The sequence below is a fragment of the Strongylocentrotus purpuratus genome, unplaced genomic scaffold, assembly GCF_000002235.5.
Source record: "Strongylocentrotus purpuratus isolate Spur 01 unplaced genomic scaffold, Spur_5.0 spur5_scaffold_11, whole genome shotgun sequence".
Lineage (NCBI taxonomy): Eukaryota > Metazoa > Echinodermata > Echinoidea > Camarodonta > Strongylocentrotidae > Strongylocentrotus > Strongylocentrotus purpuratus.
In genome coordinates this window covers 29,890,018-29,908,617 of record NW_022145596.1, presented here as the reverse complement: position 1 = coordinate 29,908,617, position 18,600 = coordinate 29,890,018, and the positions used below count along the sequence as shown (strand labels likewise).

The following is an 18,600-nucleotide window of genomic DNA, read 5'->3' as shown; positions in this document are numbered from 1 at the left end:
TGATAATAAAGTTGTGAGTGTTTGAAATACGAGATCACTAAAGCTATGGGAATCTCAAATCAAAAATTTGGCTAATGCATTGCGACATAATCGCAGATAACTCCCGTTTGTTGTCTATAAAAAAGTTATTAACTATGCCTGTTTTTCTCCTAAGCGTCTTCTCTCTTGGGGCACTTCTCAAAATATATCGTGGATAGCAAATTAAAGGTTTTCTAAAAAGACAAAGACACTCTTAGAGTTGTACATTTTGACAAATTTAGTAATTTTGCACGTTGGAACAAATGGGAAAGTTGTCTCAAAGTTTGTCATAGTGACATCACTGATTCAGCCTATTTGAAGTGCCCATAATTTCTTGTTATAACAGCTTTCGAAAATTCATGATTTCCTTATTTTTTTGTCTGATTTTGCTCAAACATTCACCAGTCTCCCTCAACTATTTGTTCCGCTTTCGTTTTATAGTAGTTTGCTATAAGGGTTGAATTTCCCTTTACAAGGAGATACTTGTATGGTCCTGTATTTCGTGTTTTGTTATTTTTTTCTATTATTGCAGATACATTTATTATGGTGCCTTCAAATAAAAAAGAAAAGAAAAGAAAAATAACTGGATCACAAGTATATTTTCCTATGAAAATAATGAAATGTATTGCTATGGGTTTTATGAACATCATAGCTTCTACATTAAATCTCATTGTGATTTAGTCATCGGTGGAATTATGTGGATAATGTTAGGTTTACAGAAAATTGTACTGATATTTTGATGAAATTATTTGTGTACATAATGGAAATACCTGCAATATTTATTCTTCTGTACATACGACTTGTTTCTAAGTTTGCAGTATATGTACTTTGTAGTGATAGACAATGACTTTACTCTATATGATTTTCAATGTATGTGTAATATTTACATGTAGAATTATACGAGTTATTTGTTTGTGTTAACTTGAGGTGATGGGAGTAGGTACGATACACAGATTGAAGTGTACAAATCACATAGAGAGTAATTTGAAAAGTAATATGAAATAAACCTCAAATTTTAATAATAATGATAATAATAACAATATTTATAAAGCGCAACATATCCATCTCTAGAGATGCTCAAGTTGCATACAAATAATTTAAATTTACCTGGCATTCTATGGGTTACCGGTCAAGGAGTTTGAGGAAAATAAAGAATGATATAAAAGCAGCGCATGCAAGCCAAGGTAGACATGGGTTCAGTGCTGCCTCTTTTTCAGTAGGTTCTTGCATGGGTGCATGAACTAGTCTGCTCAAAAAAAATATTTGCAACTCATGTATAGTGATGCGGAGCCCTTAACTAACGGAGCAAAAAAAAACTAACCAAAAAGCCACGTTTCAATAAACTTTCTATAACTTGCCCAAACAACCCTCTGGGGGACAAACAGGGATGCAACGTTGGTCAACCAATAGATTCTTTGCCCATGAGAGCAACATTTACAATTGTTTGTTCCGTTGTTGCTCATGCATCGGTATAGTCTGTGTGACTGTGGGCATAACAATTTTAATTCATACTGGTCCATATGGAGTTCAACAAATACGAGTATGCAATGTGGATTCTTAAAGAAAGCTTTTGTATGAAAAATAACCACCCTGTTCAGTATTGTGTTATTTGAATTGTTTAATTAATGTGTTCATACTTCATAGCTTCCAACATCATTTAGAAATCATAAATACTTGGAATAAATAATTTCTTTTTTTTAATTACTATGTAAATACATGTATGAGATTTCAATGTGTCTCATCCATTGTAAAAAATAAAAGAAATGAAATATAAACATCTGAAGTGTGAATTTCATTATACTTTGTACTTTGTCTTATCTTACTGTACCTTTATGTATAAGGATGAGATCTCACACCCACATATTTACTACCCTAAATCTTTGTGTATAAGTCTCAATAAAAAATTATGCCCCTTCACATAGCACTGTGCCGGCCGACGCTCACCCGTGCCCGGAAGAGCAATGTCATGGTCCCAGCTCACTCACAGGACATCGACTCCCCACTATGAAACTAGAACCAAACTAGCATGTGTCCAAATTTCTGTTTGGACTTGGTGGAAAATTTGTCTGTCGTCTTTAGTTTTAAAAACAACATTGTTACTATTATTTGTGACAAGTTGCTGCCTACGGAGTCAACAAAAAACAAAACCAAAAGCACACACACACAAATTTTGTCTTTTTTCTTGGTCCTAAAAATAGGGGTGTGTCTCATACACAGGTGCGTCTTATACAAAGAGATTTACGGTAGTTGTTTAAAAAAAATTGACACCTTATTGTTGATAACCTTATTTTAAGAAAAATGTCATACTGGAGTTTCTACTCTATAAAGTTTGAGGATGTCAAGTGACTAACTTTTGCACCAAAAAGAATTTCCAGATCAAACTAAATATTGATTACAGAATTACATCAAAAATTTACGCAAAATTTATCCTCTATGTTAAAAAAATAGCATGTTCTTCTTGATATATCAATCAATGAATTACATGTATATTCCTTATAAAATGGAAAAATGTAAACAAGTCAGTTTGGAGAAGTTCAAAAGTCCTTTTTGTTTTGTTAAGTTCTCTCCTTCCCCTCTGTACATAGAACTGCACAAGTGGTACAGTATGGCATCTTCTAAAGCTTGTGATGATCTAAAACTTAGTCACTGAGTTGAGATCTCAACTTGAGATCTCGCTGTCTTGACGGAGTATTGGTGCCTTCCAATCTTCCTATGTACCGCACGTCAGTATTTACTTCCACAAGAAAGTGACAAAATGATGACATGTCAGAAAAATGACATAAATCTCCATGCCATCCACTTTAAATCATCAAAAATGTGATGAATTTTCAATCTGTCTTTTGCCATATTGAATATGACCGGGAATAAGAGGGTCATGAGTCCACTTCTCTTCATAATTTATGCTGTTTTAATTCTGGGTCATTGAGTATCCATGCCTTCTTTGAACTTTTGTATGGTGTCCTGAGAGAAACAAAGAAAGAATAAAGGAAAAAAATCCAAGAATAAATGACATGAAATTGGTTTGAATAGAATTTTGAGATTAGTAAAAGTTTGAGATTAAAGAGAAGGTTGAGTTCTGGGAAGAGGTGAAAAATAATTTGTGAGCATTATCATTGTATTGTGCAAGTGTGGAAGAACATCATATAAAAAATGTTCCCTCAAAAGCGTGGCTGTTTAAATAAGGCATGTAACATCATACAAATCGGGACAGATTTTTATGCCACATTTTCGTGTAGTCCCACATACATTGTGTACATCTTTCTGTGTAACGTGCTTGTAACTTAACCAAAAATGATGATTCCAGAACCTTGCAGTACACACCAATACTTATATGCTAGATGATCAACCTTTTCTGATCGATTCCACAACGTTTCTTTCACAATGTGATCGCATGACCAGAACACAACTTTATCTCAATTCATAATTTTTTTTTAAAGTCATTATTTTGAAGAGCCAACATGAATTGGGAAATCTGGCTTCATTTGCACACTACTTTCCATTTGTGTATTAAAACAAAGTTACAGAAAGCATTTCTAAAAACATTAAGATTGAATCTGTAAAGTTTGCATCATTTACTTTACTTGACTCCCTTGACTCACTTTGAATGTTTGTTGAATGTGATCACATACTTCTGACAGATTCGCTAATCCTTTACCAAAAACATCTCCAGCAGGAGCACCTATGGAGAAATATCAAATTACAAAAATGAAGCAACATAAAAAAAGTCTCTAAAATACATGAAACATGGACCTTTTATAAAACAATAAAGTTGATTTTGTGTATAAATATCGGACATGAACATATACATAATTCAAAGCAGACAGTTTTATTTCTAAACACAGAATCGTCTCAACGATTTTATCAAATTACAATTTTTGATGCATCACAAATCAGGTGAAAATTATGACACTGCGAGCTATAAGTTTTTATTTTCATTATCAAATTATCCCTTTTGATCTGTCATAAATCAGATGAAAGGAATGGTATTGTGAGCTACATGTACATCTATAATTTTGTTCCTTCAATTTTGCAACTGACATCATTGTTTTGATTTTCACATACTGTATTATATAAAACAGTTTGATATTTTGAGCTCCATCTAAGTCACTACCATGAAGTAAGCATGGTTTTAAATCACCTATTCCAGATGCCTTCAAATTGTTGATATTATTGGTAACTGCAATAATTAGTTTTCAACTGTTAAGAGTGCAACAAAATATATTTTATTATATACCATATGATTTACAAAAAAAGATTAACATCTGATTTAGAATTGCTTCACATGCATGCAACCTCTTTAAATGTATTCATCAATAGTGATCTGTCAGTTTATGACAGGTTCAGTGACCCATTCAAAATTCTATATCAAGTGTCTCTCCAAGTGTCTATCCAAGTTCCTCGGTCTTGAGCCAACCGTTTCATTGTTTCATACCCTGTTGCTCCACATTGTGTGATTACATCATATTAACCCTATCATTATCATTTAAAGCAACTTTTAAAAATCATAAAATTATTTAGCCCTCCACAGGCTTTTTTATTGGATAAAATCCAAATACGGTAGCAAAGAAACAATCATAAAGTTACATATGCTTAACTAACTTAGTTACAAGGTGATTCTCTCATTTTTGTTCATACAAATAAAATTATAAATATTTATTTCATCCTGAGCATAATATTGATCAATTTTTGTTCTCCATTACACCAAATACAGGAAATACATTTCAAACAACTTCCCTCCATCGACTTTTGCCTTTTCAGACATTGCAAATTCATCGGTCCCAAAACACGGCAATTCAGTAAGGATGTATTGAACTGATTTGTTGAATTTGGGCAGTTAATGAGAAGAAAATAATTATGGAGATGAACCTTTGGTCTGTATCCTGAAGTTTATCCTGTTCTCTGTCGGATGAGGAACACTGTAACCACAGAACTCTACATCAGGGCTGAAAGAGGGAGGACAAATTAAAGATTCAATAATCAGGTGTTTGAAGCAGGGTTTAAGAGTGTATCAACTCATCTACATGTATGAGTTAGAGGGGATAGTTGAGTTCTGTTTTCAGTCCGCAAATGCCTTCAAAGTGTATGCTTATTGCTCTTATTCTTATCTATGACATTTCTAGTGCCTTTTTAGAACCTAAAATTGCTATGAAGGTAATTTTAGACCCCGAAATGTGTGAAATTTAGCCAATACGATCATACCAATTCAGCTCCACTTAAAAAAAAGTATGGTGACCGTTAATTAATTAATTAATTAATAATAACAATACATGAGACGGCTGGTTGTGCGTATATAACCAAAACGACAAAGCCAACAAAAAAACATTGGCATACCCGGTAGGCTGCAATACAACATAAAAGGCGCTATTTCGTTTTTTCAAGGGCTTTTTCAAATTATCGAATATTTGTGGTGGTACACAATTATTATAAATCTTTATATTTATGGATATTTCAGCCGTCTCTGAACCGATTTTCATCAAACAAAGATGATTTTGTCATTTTTAAATTGTACGTTCTTTTAAGTTTGATACTCAGTTTTTCATTATCTCAGTTGCGCCCTCTGCAACAGAACTCAACTATCCCATTAATGTTAAGAGGTCAACCGATTGGTTGTAATGTATTGCATTGGTTCCTTATTTGCTATAAAAAATATATTACAAAAATATATAAAAAAAACAAAATCTTTAACAATGGGCACATTCATAATACAGAAATACATCCATAAAAGTATTTTGAAAATCATTGAAAATCAAAGAAAAGTTAAGGAAGCACAATTTAAATAAAATTTATGATCCTCCAGATCTACAATGTATATGAACTTAAATTGCAAATGTTGCAATTGTAGTCGCCCATTAAAAATCTAATTTGAATGTGAAACTATATGTCAGTTGTAGATCGTATTACATACATGTAGCTTAAAACTGTTTTCAAGTAGTCGCCCATTAAAACTAATTTACCTTTTCCTGCGAAAGATCAACCTCAACCGGAACCCTACAATAGTTTCATCACAACCTTACTTTCTAATTATTTGTTTGGTTTCATTTTCAAATATCTTACATGTATATTATGGATACATAAGGTTGACCTACCCTGCAAAAGAGCACGTACACAAAATCAACCTTACAATATTCTTAATAGAATCATCTGCCAAGGACAAGCTATGTGATATTATAGTCTATAACATGTACTGGTACTTGTTAAAAAAAACAGATAAGAAACTCTCTATTTACAAAGTGATGCATTATTTTCCAAATATACACATCACCTAAAAGCCTACCGGTAGTACTACAATGTAAGCATATGAAGCAAATATTTGCACAAAATGTGTTTTTTAAGAGTACCTATTTCTCAATGCTGTTAATAAAATAGTAAATTGTATTTTGTATACAGCGGAACCTCATTATGAATTAATGAGTTCCTTCAGACCATGTAATTACCTTGTTTATATCAGGAATCTTGTTATATCAATAATCAAGGTAAAAAACAAGAGAACCGGGACCAGCGAAATGACCTTATTATATCGGAGGTCTTTATAATGAGATTCCACTGTATTTCATTTGTGCTTAGAGGGTCAAGAGAGACTGGATAACCTTTATGAGACAAGCATTCTACATTCACGTTTGTTTCAACAATAATCCTTGATTCAGAGCTCTGATGACACACCTGATGGACTATTAACCCTTTGCTTACGGGAACCTGGTGGTCCCTGTATTAAGCCTATGGGACCTATACAATTCAGTAGTCAACAGGTTAAAAAGAAAGGGCAAACATTTCTTCACACATTGTGTCCAGCTTTGCTGCCTGACCATATTGTATTTGACATACCTTATTCCCTTCCCTTTTCCTTGTCTTTTGTAGTTAATTGTGAGTATCGGTTCATGTATTCCTGTAATCTCCCATTCCCTGTTTTAGCATGTATTTGTATTTTATAAACTTTACTTTATACATGTAGGTTCCACCACTATATATCTTAAGTTCAACTTAAAGGTAATACAAAGTTTTGGTATGGGGTCATGAATTTGGTTCAAATGAACATATTGGAAGCATATGCGATCCTACAATATTCAGTGATCGTTGTCACGGTTAACATAGAGTCTCAAGTGATGAAATTGTAAATAATAAACTCTTTATGATGTATAGCGCCCTCTCAAGGTCAATATATTAATTAAGCTATAAAACAAAGTTCTTTGAATAAAATCGACCGATTTGCTATTACCGTTTGGAATATATATACCACAACTACATATTCTGAGATTTTCATGGTCGCAGCTACCATCGTATGGTCGTATGCGCTATTTGAAATTTATCAAAATTTACCGGGAGCACCGGTAAATTTGTATATTTGATTTTTCTTGAAAGCAGAAGTGTTTTAGGGGCTAAATTTTCTAGTGCTTATAATACATCCATAGGGGCATCTAGATATATCAAAATTGTAAAGAATCACTATCCTGCCAGATATCTAGATATATCAAAATTGTAAAGAATCACTATCCTGCCAATTTTCAAAATTTACCAAATCTTTGTAATACATGTACCTTCAATGGACAATATTCTGAATAGTGTGCAGCGGTATTGTATGATAATCATTCTCAATATGTTGTCACACTCTTTGTAAAATGAGATATTATGGAAACCAATAAACTATCTATCTATCTACATGTATCTACATCAGGAATTTAGGAAAGAAGATTCTTAAATCGCCAACACACCTGAGGTTTACAAATCACCCTTTTTTTACACAAAACTGGAAGTTCAAAATAAAAACTTTTGAGTGTAGTTCATAACCATGCATGCTGCTTTCAGACATTTTATTGGTACGATGTGGCAAGAAATTGAATTTCTAACTTGCCAGTTTAAGGTAAAAATTGCGAACAATCTAGCCTTTTAAAAAAAAAAATTGTTTTTTATTTATTTATTTATATTTATTTATTTTGGTTTAAAAAGACATATAAATATACATGATTCAAAGGTCCAAGGACCAAAACTGATCATGTTTACAAGTTATACAATACAGTTATAAATACAGTAAATATACAATAGTGAGCCAAATGAACAGGTATGACAAGTACAAGATGGTAATAAAGACAAACAATCAATTCTCAAAGGGATAATCTGTGGGGTCCAGGTGAATGCAATTGAAAGAGTATTATTGAGGTTATTGAAACCCCACATATTTAACTGTTCCTTCAAATGGCTATGCTCAAAAACTTCCCATAATTACATGCCATAAATTAGATAATAATAATTTGTTTACCCAGGGAAGCCTCATCAGCACCGATACTGTTCTCCCTGAGGGCCCTGCGATTAGTATTACCCATGAAATTGCCTGGTACCCATTTACACCTGGCAAATGTGGATTAATCTCTTGCCACATGAAGTTAGTCCAGGGGGGTGTTTCACAAAGATCCTAAGTCAAACTTAACTCTAAGTTGGACTTAAAAATTATGGACAGCCATTTGTAGCCTCAAAATTAAATATTTCCAAAAGCAAAAATTGAAGTATTTTAGACTTTTCATAAATTCTACATCAAGAACATGACATCTCCTTGATAATAGAAAATATGAATGATTTGAATCAACATTTTATGTCTTTTGAAATAACTTTTATAAAATATTTTCAATGTTGCTAACGGCTTTCCATAATTTTTAAGTCCAACTTAGAGATAAGTTCAACTTATGATCTTCGTGAAACACCCCCCCTGGGCTGGGATTAGAACCCCTAACCCTTGGATTGAAAGTCGAGCAAATGAATCAAAATAACACGACATCATACCTGTACACTTATTCACCTCTCTATCAGGCATTAAAAAAAAGGAAATCCGAATGCCCGACCTAGGTTCTGGCACCTAAAGGGTAGTACAACTTTTTTTTTTTATAGGCCCAATTCATGTGAAGAATTAATTCTGACATAAAAATTATATTTCAAAATGGGGACAGTCTGAGATTTGCAGTGGTGATATCTGCTCCAGGCTTTATTTTTGTCGAAGATGAGAGGGAGAAGGGCTTGGGTTTCTATTGGGTTTTCAGTTAAGCTTTAAGCTTAAGCTTAGCCTCTAATACTGCACACTGATGAAAATACCGATTGAATTTTCCTTATGTAAACAAAGGTGAAACCGCAGTTTTCCCCCTGTCGCTTTCATACTGCCGGTGAAATTCACTCGCTGTGGCGGGCCCTTGCCGGAAGTGAAGAATTATTGCGTAATTATTAAGCCCGCGCTCCATCTAGCTAGCATGCAGCATGTTCAACCATAAGTCAACAAACACAGCTGGTTACGATAAAGCGTGCGTACACTGCGACCTTTGACCACTTTAATCGCTGTTTTAATCGCCTTTTTCTCCCGAATGCTTTCACAGTGGCTGTTTCATCGGTGTCACACCGATAGAATGAGAATTTCTCCTGCTCTTGACCAGGAGAATTTAATCGCCTATTTCTCTTCTTTTCATCGGCTATTTAATCACCTTTTTCTCCTCTGTTGCTTTCATACTGGCCGTTTCATCGGATGCGTCCGGGTGCATCCGATGAAAACAGGCCAGTTAGAATAGAGTATTAGTCTTAGGGTAAATCCTGTTAGGTTAATGTTAGAAATTAAACACTTGTTTCCTTTTTTCACCTCTCTGCACAGTTGTTCGTTTGCCACACAGGCATTTTTGAAAAAAACACTAGGGAACCAGGGGAGTGTTTCACAAAGACTAAGATCGAATTCTAGTTGGATTTGACTATGGCAGGCTGTTCATGCCACTGTTTGCTCTCACTATTACGATCTTTAGATGTTTTTTCCTTATAATTCCTTCAATAATGAATTGTCAAAAAATGGAAATTCTGTAGATTTGCAACCATGATTTGTACGTCCCTTGAGAGACCAATGTCAGTATAAAATGGTGAGAGCAAACAGTGGCATGAACGCCCTGCCATAGTTAAGTCCAACTTAAAGCAGATCCTAGTCTTTCTGAAACACTCCCCAGTTGAAGGATGGATTGCTCTGTAAAAAAAAAAAAATCGGCTTTGCAAAATTACCAATATCTAGTCTTGATTTGCTCCCTGACGTTCCTTTTAACATCAATTGGTGTAGATTAATCTTACACTGGAAACAATTAAATAATCTTGCAGCCTTTGGGTGTACATGTATCTATCCAATGGTATCTATCCAATGATACAAAATGTGGTACAGGAAGATTGTTTATAAGGCTTATAAAATGGTAAGCAGTGCTAGAATCTCACAGAGGAACAATAGTTGCCAGAGCAATCACAATAACTGTCATCTTATGTGATACTTAAAATGCTGTGAGCGTCGAAATCGGCAGCCTAGCATAGCCGGGTAATGTTGGAGCGCCTTGAGGACCTTGCAAGGTTGATACGTGCGCTATATACATGTAAGAATCCAATATTATTATTATTATTATTACTTACTCCTTCATAACCATATATCTGAGAGCATTGCCAAGCGTATGGTCCTCATTGTGCATTACAAATGTCACACAGTCACTCTTGTCCCAGTTGTCAGTCGTCTGAGCAGTTTGGACCTGGAAGCAAACACACACAAAGAAAGCTCTTTTAAAGTTGAACGATCATATATTTTTATTTGCTGCAATCGAACAGAAAGTACATGTAGGGTCTATTGCTAGAAAAAAAACATGCAACCAGTTGCGGCGCCAGGGTACTTTTGCACTGGGCACCTAAATTGTGATTCTGTTGTTTCCATTCAATTAAATGCAAAAGCAAGACCTGTTTTAATGCGTTTCTGCTACTCCTGATAGTCTCATTCTAAGCTGGGATTTCCACATTGAAACAGGCATTTTCTTTCCCTTTTATTTGATGGAATCACATTTTTCAGTAGAGCCGCACAGCCAATGTGGGAGATTATTTTTTATTTGGGAGAGTGGGAGACCGTCTCTAATGGCAAGATTTCTGGCAGCCTGTCAGGAGACCCTCTCTCTCTCCCTCTATCTAATCAGTTAAAGGTAAAGACCAGTATTAGAAACACCCCAATTTAAAAAAAATGAAATGGAAGCTCATTATTACCAATCATGTGAAATAATATGTTTTGAATAATACATGATGATAACATTTTTGCCGGGAAACCGCCTACTAATTGATATATTTGGTAAATTAGTTTATCTAGTATTGGTGTGTGAGAGATAAAAACGCACGTGTCGCGCACGTGTGCGTAGTCCCATATACATCTTTCTGTGTACAGTGCTTGTAACTTTATGAAGACTGGGCCAAATTTCTTATCATTTTGATGATTCCAGAACCTTGCAGTATATCTATGCTAGATGATCAACCTTTCCTGATCGATTTCACAACATTTCTTTCACAATGCAATCGCATGACCATAACTGGTCTTTATCTTTAAAAGTGATTATTACGTTGTGACTATAAGTGGACTAAATGTGTAAATTGAATTGTTAAAACATATGTTTTAATGTTTAGAGGGCTAACATTTTGTTATTCAATATTTTATTGAAGCCTAACATTGGACTCAATTTCATAGCATCGCATCTTAATTAGAAAAATATAATGGTGTATTATAAATTATCAAATAAAAATATCTGGGGTATCCATCTCAGAAACAAAACTGATTCACCAGTCATAACCTAATATACTCACAAGTCACAATTGTATTTTACAATTATTTTCTGAAGTATTTTGCAAACACTAATTCCCTGCGATTATTTTTAATATTTTTATTTCATAATTCATTTAAATAATTGCAATTTTTTGCAATGAAATGGTACAAAAAATGGAAGAACCCAGGGAGAAGAAACAACCAATACATGTAGACAGTATGGAAGGGTGATTTTGAGTTGTTCTAAATATAAATGAAAACTAAACAATTGATAGAACCATGTGAAGTAGAAATGGAATGGAAGAAACAAGGTGTGGCAATGGCAATGAGTGATGTGTGAAGTTTGAAAGAGGAATGGAGGTCATCAAGTATGGAAAGCTAAGTGTAAATTCATCAAATGGAAAGTAAATATAAATATTAACTGGTACAAAATATAATTGTTACCAAAAAGATCAAATCACTTAAAGACACAAGTTTAAGTTCTATAATAAAGAGATGTTGCAAAAGGCAAAAGGTTACTTTGTTTCAGTCAAAGGACAATGAATACGAATTGGCTGTTCAGCAAATTTGACAGTATACTCACTATTTGAAATTTCAAAGTATTCTTTCTAACATTAAATGGTACTGTAAGTTGTAAAGATTGTATTTGAATGCTATATAGGTGTCATCAATTGTCACATAACTTATGATTTTGAGTGAACTCAGTTGAGTTTTGTACAAAGGTGTTTGACATGTTGAAAAAATCAATAGAGGTTGTCTAAACAGTTTTTAATACACAGCCAGGATAGTAATGCAGCTATGTGTGGACTAGCGCACTCCAGCAAAGCATAGAGGGTCAATGCTAATGCGTATTGACCTCTAGTGCTGCACTGCATGCTAATAGGCAGCAATTGCACACATGAATACCGTAGTCAATACAAAAATAACACACACATGCACGCAATGATGCCAATGTGGATATAAGCAAGTTTGCACATACATGTAGAACTTCAGCTTACAATTAGTGCATGTGCAAATCGTTCATCCGATCTCGGAAAATCGCAGCCTCATTTTACTAAATTGGCGCCGACAAGGGCCCTTCTTATTGGCCATTGCTGTTCTCCATTCACTCAATGCTATATTTGTGTGATGAGCAAGCTTGCGATTTTCCATTTTTTAAATACCAAAATTATGATATTTCAGTCAAACCCTCTATTTGTTATGATTTTTTCAATTAAGTACACCTATTTGTTATTTGTATTTGAGGTACAAACTGGAAATTTATTTTGAGATGTCCGTTGATTTTTGTATTTTATGTGTGAATGTGCGTCAGTAATGTGTGAAGTGCGTCACCTGTTTGAAGCCCAAGACCACTCCAAAAATAAGTTACTTTCAATAGAACCAGAAAAATCAGACAAACCAATCAAAACAAGTTTGAGCAAAATCGGATAACTAATAAGAAAGTTATGAATTTTTAATGACATGAAAAACTTTGAAAATCACTACTCAAATTGGCAACTCACTTATGAATCTATGACGTATGGACCTCACTATCCACTAATTATTTTCTTTATATTGATAATATAAATTTCCTATTTTCACCCTAAGAATCTTATTTCTTCACACCAGCATCCAAGTTAGATTGTTAGTAATATGTGTTTGTGTAGATGCACAAATAAAGGGTAATTTTTGTCCAGATAAATTATGAAAAAATTGAATTTTGATAAACTATTTATATTAAAATCAATAATTATGAAATACAATATTCAGAAAATAGTATCAATTCTTCAAAATTCATAAAAAGTTTTTGGGAAATGTCATGCACGCAATATGATACAAATCATATAACCTGGGCAAAGGCATGGGGAAATCAAGTTTTGGGGGATAAAAAGGGAAATTAATGGGATTAAACTATGTAAAGCAATTGAAAAGTTGTGAGGACATGACGTCACAAACTGATAACCATCTTGGCAATTTGTGTTGTAATTCTCATTGTTCCATAGTTTTACATACTTTTTCAAAATTCATAACTTTCTTATTAGTTATCCGATTTTGCTCAAACTTTTTTTGATTGATTTGTCTGATTTTTCTTCTTTTATTGAAAGTTAGTTATTTTTCGAGTGGACTTGTCCTTTAAAGCAGAACGTGTCAAAATCTCTGTGGTGTGACGTAATATTACGTAATGACTTTGCCATTGAATTTAAGTTGCGCCCTCTCTCATTTAAATTTGAAGCCACTCGGGCGTATCAGCTAATGAGAGCATGTAAACTTACTGTACAGCGCTCAATGCACTTTAAGAACCCACTGCACTATTCGTAAATTGAGTAATAAGGGTAAACCCACACATACATGTACATGTAGGAGCATCACTATCCTGGCTGTGTAGTAAAAGCTGTGCTTTTGATTCTCAACATTTCAAACACCACTGTACAAAACTCAACTGATTTCACTAAAAATCTGTACTTTAGTGACAATTGATGACACCTACTTGTACATATATGTAAATAGCAGTAAAATACATTTTTTCAACTTACAGATGTTAAAAAGAATATTTAAAAAATTCAAATTGTAAGTCTACTGTCAAACTTTGCTTACAGCCGCAGCGACATGATCGTATGCAGTCTATATATTGTGTGTTGTGTGTATTTGTGTATGGGTCTAATAATACCTGCCTCACAGCAAGCATGCAGTGCTAGAGGTCAATACGCATTAGCATTGACTCTCTATGCTTTGCTGGAGTGGGTAAACCCCCGTGTAGTGGTCCACCTGCACACACCGCCAGTATAGTACGACAATACTCTGTAAAGAGGTCTGTACAGTGTACTCAAAAAGGAAGGAAGGAAGAAGATGCACAAACTTCCTCGTGGTTTGACAGTAGACTCACAATTTTAATTTTTAAATTATTCTTTCTAACAAAGTAACATCGTGCATCAGTGATTTGAAAAAATTGTATTTTACTGCTATTAAGGTGTCATAAATTGTCACTACTGACTTTTAGTGAAACAAGTTGAGTTTTGCACAGTGGTGTTTGAAATGTTGAGAATCAATAGAACAGGTTTTAATACAGAGCCAGGATAGTAATGCAGCTATGTGTACATGGAGTCGCAAGCGCGTAGCCAGGGGGGGGGCAGTGGGGGCGGTCGCCCCCCAAAAAATGCCAGCCAAAAAAAAAGAGAGAGAAAGACAAGAAAAAAAAGAAAGAGGACGTAGGAAGAAAAAGGGAAAAGGAGTCGAGAACGGTACAACTATTGTCAAAGCTTCCGCGCTTTGCGCGGGAAGGGGGAAACTGAGTCCCCCCCTCCTCCCCCCCACGAGAGGGGGGGGGGGAACAGAATTCAGACAAGGATAAAGAGTCGAGAATAGTACAACAAATCGTCTCCTTTCTCTAATAATTTAGTGAAACGTCAAAGCTTCGCGCGAGAGGGGGGAGGGACTGAATTCAGACAAGGATTATGAGTCGAGTAAGGTACAACGAATCGTCTTATTTCAAAGCTTCCGCGCAACTCCCCCTCCCTGCACCTACCCCCCTAGGGAGCGCGAGATGTCCTGACATGCACTCAGCTAAGCAGTAGTCTGCTATTTACAGCCAGGACGAAAGAATGTGAACAAACTCAGCCATCTCGTCTAAAATGTAGTACATTCGACTTCTCAATAACAAAATTTATACCAGGAATAAAAAATAGACCTTATATACATTATGAAAATGATATTTTTGCAGTGATTTACTGACAAAAACACTGCTCAAATTTCAGTGGTCCGAGTTGATACAACGCACATTTAATGTACGTGCGGCAATGAGACTTGCGAGCTGTGAGTGAATTGTCCGAAATGCCATTTTTGTGTCATTTTACATAATAAAGAGAAGTTATACTAGGGTGTCTGAACGATTTTTCAATTTTCAATTTGGGATCGTTTTTCACCATTTTTGTTTGATATTTGAATAAAAAGTGTAATCAGAATAATACATTTCAAATTTGAAGCTTCACCGATGTTTCAATCAAAAGATACAGCCCCTCCAAAATGCTGGTATATTCATATCATTTTGGTCAAAATCGACGAAAAAGACGTCCACGCAGAGTGATGTTGTTTTGCTAAATTTAGCCAAACAGCTGTATCGCGCGATATGCAAGCGTATGCATATCGTACGCATGCTGCTAAGCCAATGCGCGACTTGCAAGCTTGAGCTACGCTGTCTCCGCGACATGTGCCATTGACTAGTATGGTTAGCGTTCGTCGCACAAAAAACCCGGAAGTGAATGCACGTTATAGTCAATGGCAATATCGCGGAGATGTCTCCGCGATATTGCCACTGACTATAACGTGTATTCAACTTCCGGGGTTTATGGTGGGAACGGCCATCCATACTTTCATTCACTATAAGCGCACATGTTACGCGATGTAACCATGGTTTGGACTGAGCGGAGCTCACGCCTCCCTAATTAGCTGATTCCAAAAATGTGGGAAGGGTATTTTTAAACTGTTGGGGCGAGTGATCTCTTGGGGCTAGCGAAAAAATAAGTGCATACATATTTTCCTTACGTCTAGCCGGACATAAGCCCGGGGGGCGCAGCTCAGGAAAGTGGCAAATTTTGGAGCTAGGATGCAAACAACATTTAAATCGCTGTTTTGACCAAGATATTTTTAGAATTTTGGGAGTGCGCCCCTTTGGGGAATATGGAGAAAAACCTGCTCTTTCATATGACACCTCATTTATTGAGTTTCACCTTCAGGATCACAAGCCCCAAAGGTTTGAATTTCATTTTTTTTCATAAAATCATTGACCAATTTTAATGGTCGCGCAATGCACGTAGACTGCATAGGGATGCGTGCAATCTCTATGGGAAGTATTTTAGCACACAACATCGGGTGCGCGATCAGACACCCTAGTTATACTTATATTGACTTGTCTTCAAAAGTATCATTTATTTAATTTAACACAATTCCATTACAGATTGTGGTTGGAAATGGCATTATTAAGTCACAATGAGCACAAACATATATTGGTATCTCTCGAACGGTGAATCATGTCGGGATTTCTCGCCCTAGTCTTTGAGGCTGGGGCGAGTTAGCCCGGATTCGTGTACGTATGGACTAGCGCTAGTAGTAGGACTAGAGTCTCAGACAATAGATAGCCCACACAAACGTGGAGGCATGGGACCGGGCTCACATCTCGCTTATAATTTAATTGATTTTCAATAGCACACTCATGCAATACAATAATTATAAGTAAGAAACAAATAACTCTATAATTTCACTTACAACTCCTAATCTGCCGCTTGATTTATTGTCTGGATCTGTCATTTTGGAGTCCAAATTTTTCCAAATTTTGCGTTCCAGATTCTAGTTCCACATGCGTGTGCTGTTGTTGTTGTTGATGCTTTAGTTTTAAAGGAGTGAATATTTATTTACTTTTAGTCTAAACTCAAGACAAAAATTACCATTGTTTCTTTCTTTTTCTTTAAATAAAAAAAAGTATTTTCACGCGGTTAGGTTTTTGAATGCCACGCAAATTTGCTCAGACACAGAACATTTGAATTTGATATGATAGATCTAGACCTAGACAGTAAAAATGGCTAATGACTAATGGCTAATGGCTAATGGCTATGGCTGCTTATTATGAATGTGTATTTTTAGAAATTAGTATTGCAAACAAAAAGTCGATTGTCGGATGCATTTATAGAGCACCTGGTAATGACATTAGATCATTTATTGATGGCTTTGATCATGAAATGCAAATACTGAGTAAAGAAAGGAATGACATTTATATTATGGGTGACTTTAATATCAATTTGTTAAATGTTGATGTAGATGAAAAGGTAAAAGATTTTGTTGACTTTATGTTTTCGTTTGGGTTGCTTTCCCTAATCACTAAACCGACTCGTATCACGTCATCTTCAGCAACCTTAATCGATAATATATTTACAAACTGTGTTCAAGACCATTTCTATTGTGGAATATTCTGTTCTGATTTCTCTGATCACATGCCAATTTGTAGCATTAACAAAGGCAATGCAGTCACTACAGGAAAGGTACACAATAAATTATTTAGACGTGTGATTACTGATGAAAGAATGAATAATTTCCAACGCGATCTTCTTCAAGTTGATTGGTCTAGTTTATATAGCTTGTTTGATGCAAATGTTTCTTATGACTATTTTAGTGATATTTTTTCCAACTTATATAATTTACATTTCCCTTTAGTTGAATTGAGTGTGACTGAGAAGAAATGCAGGAAACCATGGATTACTCCAAGTCTTCTGAAATCTATTAATCAGAAACATAAGCTTTATCATACATATATTAAGAACCAAAATGAGATTAATCGGAAAAGTTATGTTGACTATAAAAACTTGTTGACAAACCTTGTTCGTCAAAGTAAGAAGGATTATTATGATAATGTTTTTCGAACTACTCAGAATGATATTAGAAAGACTTGGTCTCATATTAATGGTTTGCTTGGGAGGGGGAAGAAGACGCCACTTCCAAATGATATGTATCATAATGATTTACTGTTAAAATCAGACTTACAAAAAGCAAAATATTTTAATGAATATTTCATTGATTTGCCCTCTAAAATAAACAAGGAAATTCCTCCTGTCCAAACATCATACAATCAATTTTTGTCAGTGCAGAATCACTCCTCGTCCTTGTACTTTAGACCAACGTCTGTTCATGAAATTTCTAACTTTGTTTTAACTCTAAAACCATCCAAGGCATGCGGTTCTGACGACATTTCCCCAAAAGTCATTAAAACTTGTCTTCAATGCATTGTTGAACCCTTGTGTGATATTTTTAATAAGTCCTTGTTTCAGGGTATTGTCCCAAACAAATTGAAAATAGCTAAAGTAATCCCTGTATTCAAGAAGAATGATCGTAAGAACATTGAGAATTATAGACCAATTGCTTTGTTACCCATATTTTCAAAAATTCTAGAGAAAATAGTGTATAAAAGGTTGGATGACTTCCTTCGACTTCATGATATTCTGATCCCACAACAATTTGGCTTTCGAAAGAATTGCTCTACAAGTATGGGTGTCTTG

The 18,600-nt window shown here is 34.9% G+C and overlaps 1 protein-coding gene across 1 annotated transcript; it reads right to left on the bottom strand.

The window, feature by feature from the left end:
* Nucleotides 1–1,616: 1,616 nt before the first annotated feature.
* Nucleotides 1,617–16,937, bottom strand: LOC590216 (DNA-directed RNA polymerases I and III subunit RPAC2). Its single transcript, XM_030981140.1, has 5 exons — nucleotides 16,820–16,937; nucleotides 10,423–10,535; nucleotides 4,885–4,961; nucleotides 3,618–3,697; nucleotides 1,617–2,979 (listed from the first exon to the last, which is right to left on the bottom strand). The coding sequence occupies exons 1-5, from the start codon at nucleotides 16,859–16,861 to the stop codon at nucleotides 2,938–2,940; spliced, it is 354 nt and encodes a 117-aa protein (XP_030837000.1). The 5' UTR covers nucleotides 16,862–16,937; the 3' UTR covers nucleotides 1,617–2,937.
* Between the last annotated feature and the right edge of the window lie 1,663 nt (nucleotides 16,938–18,600).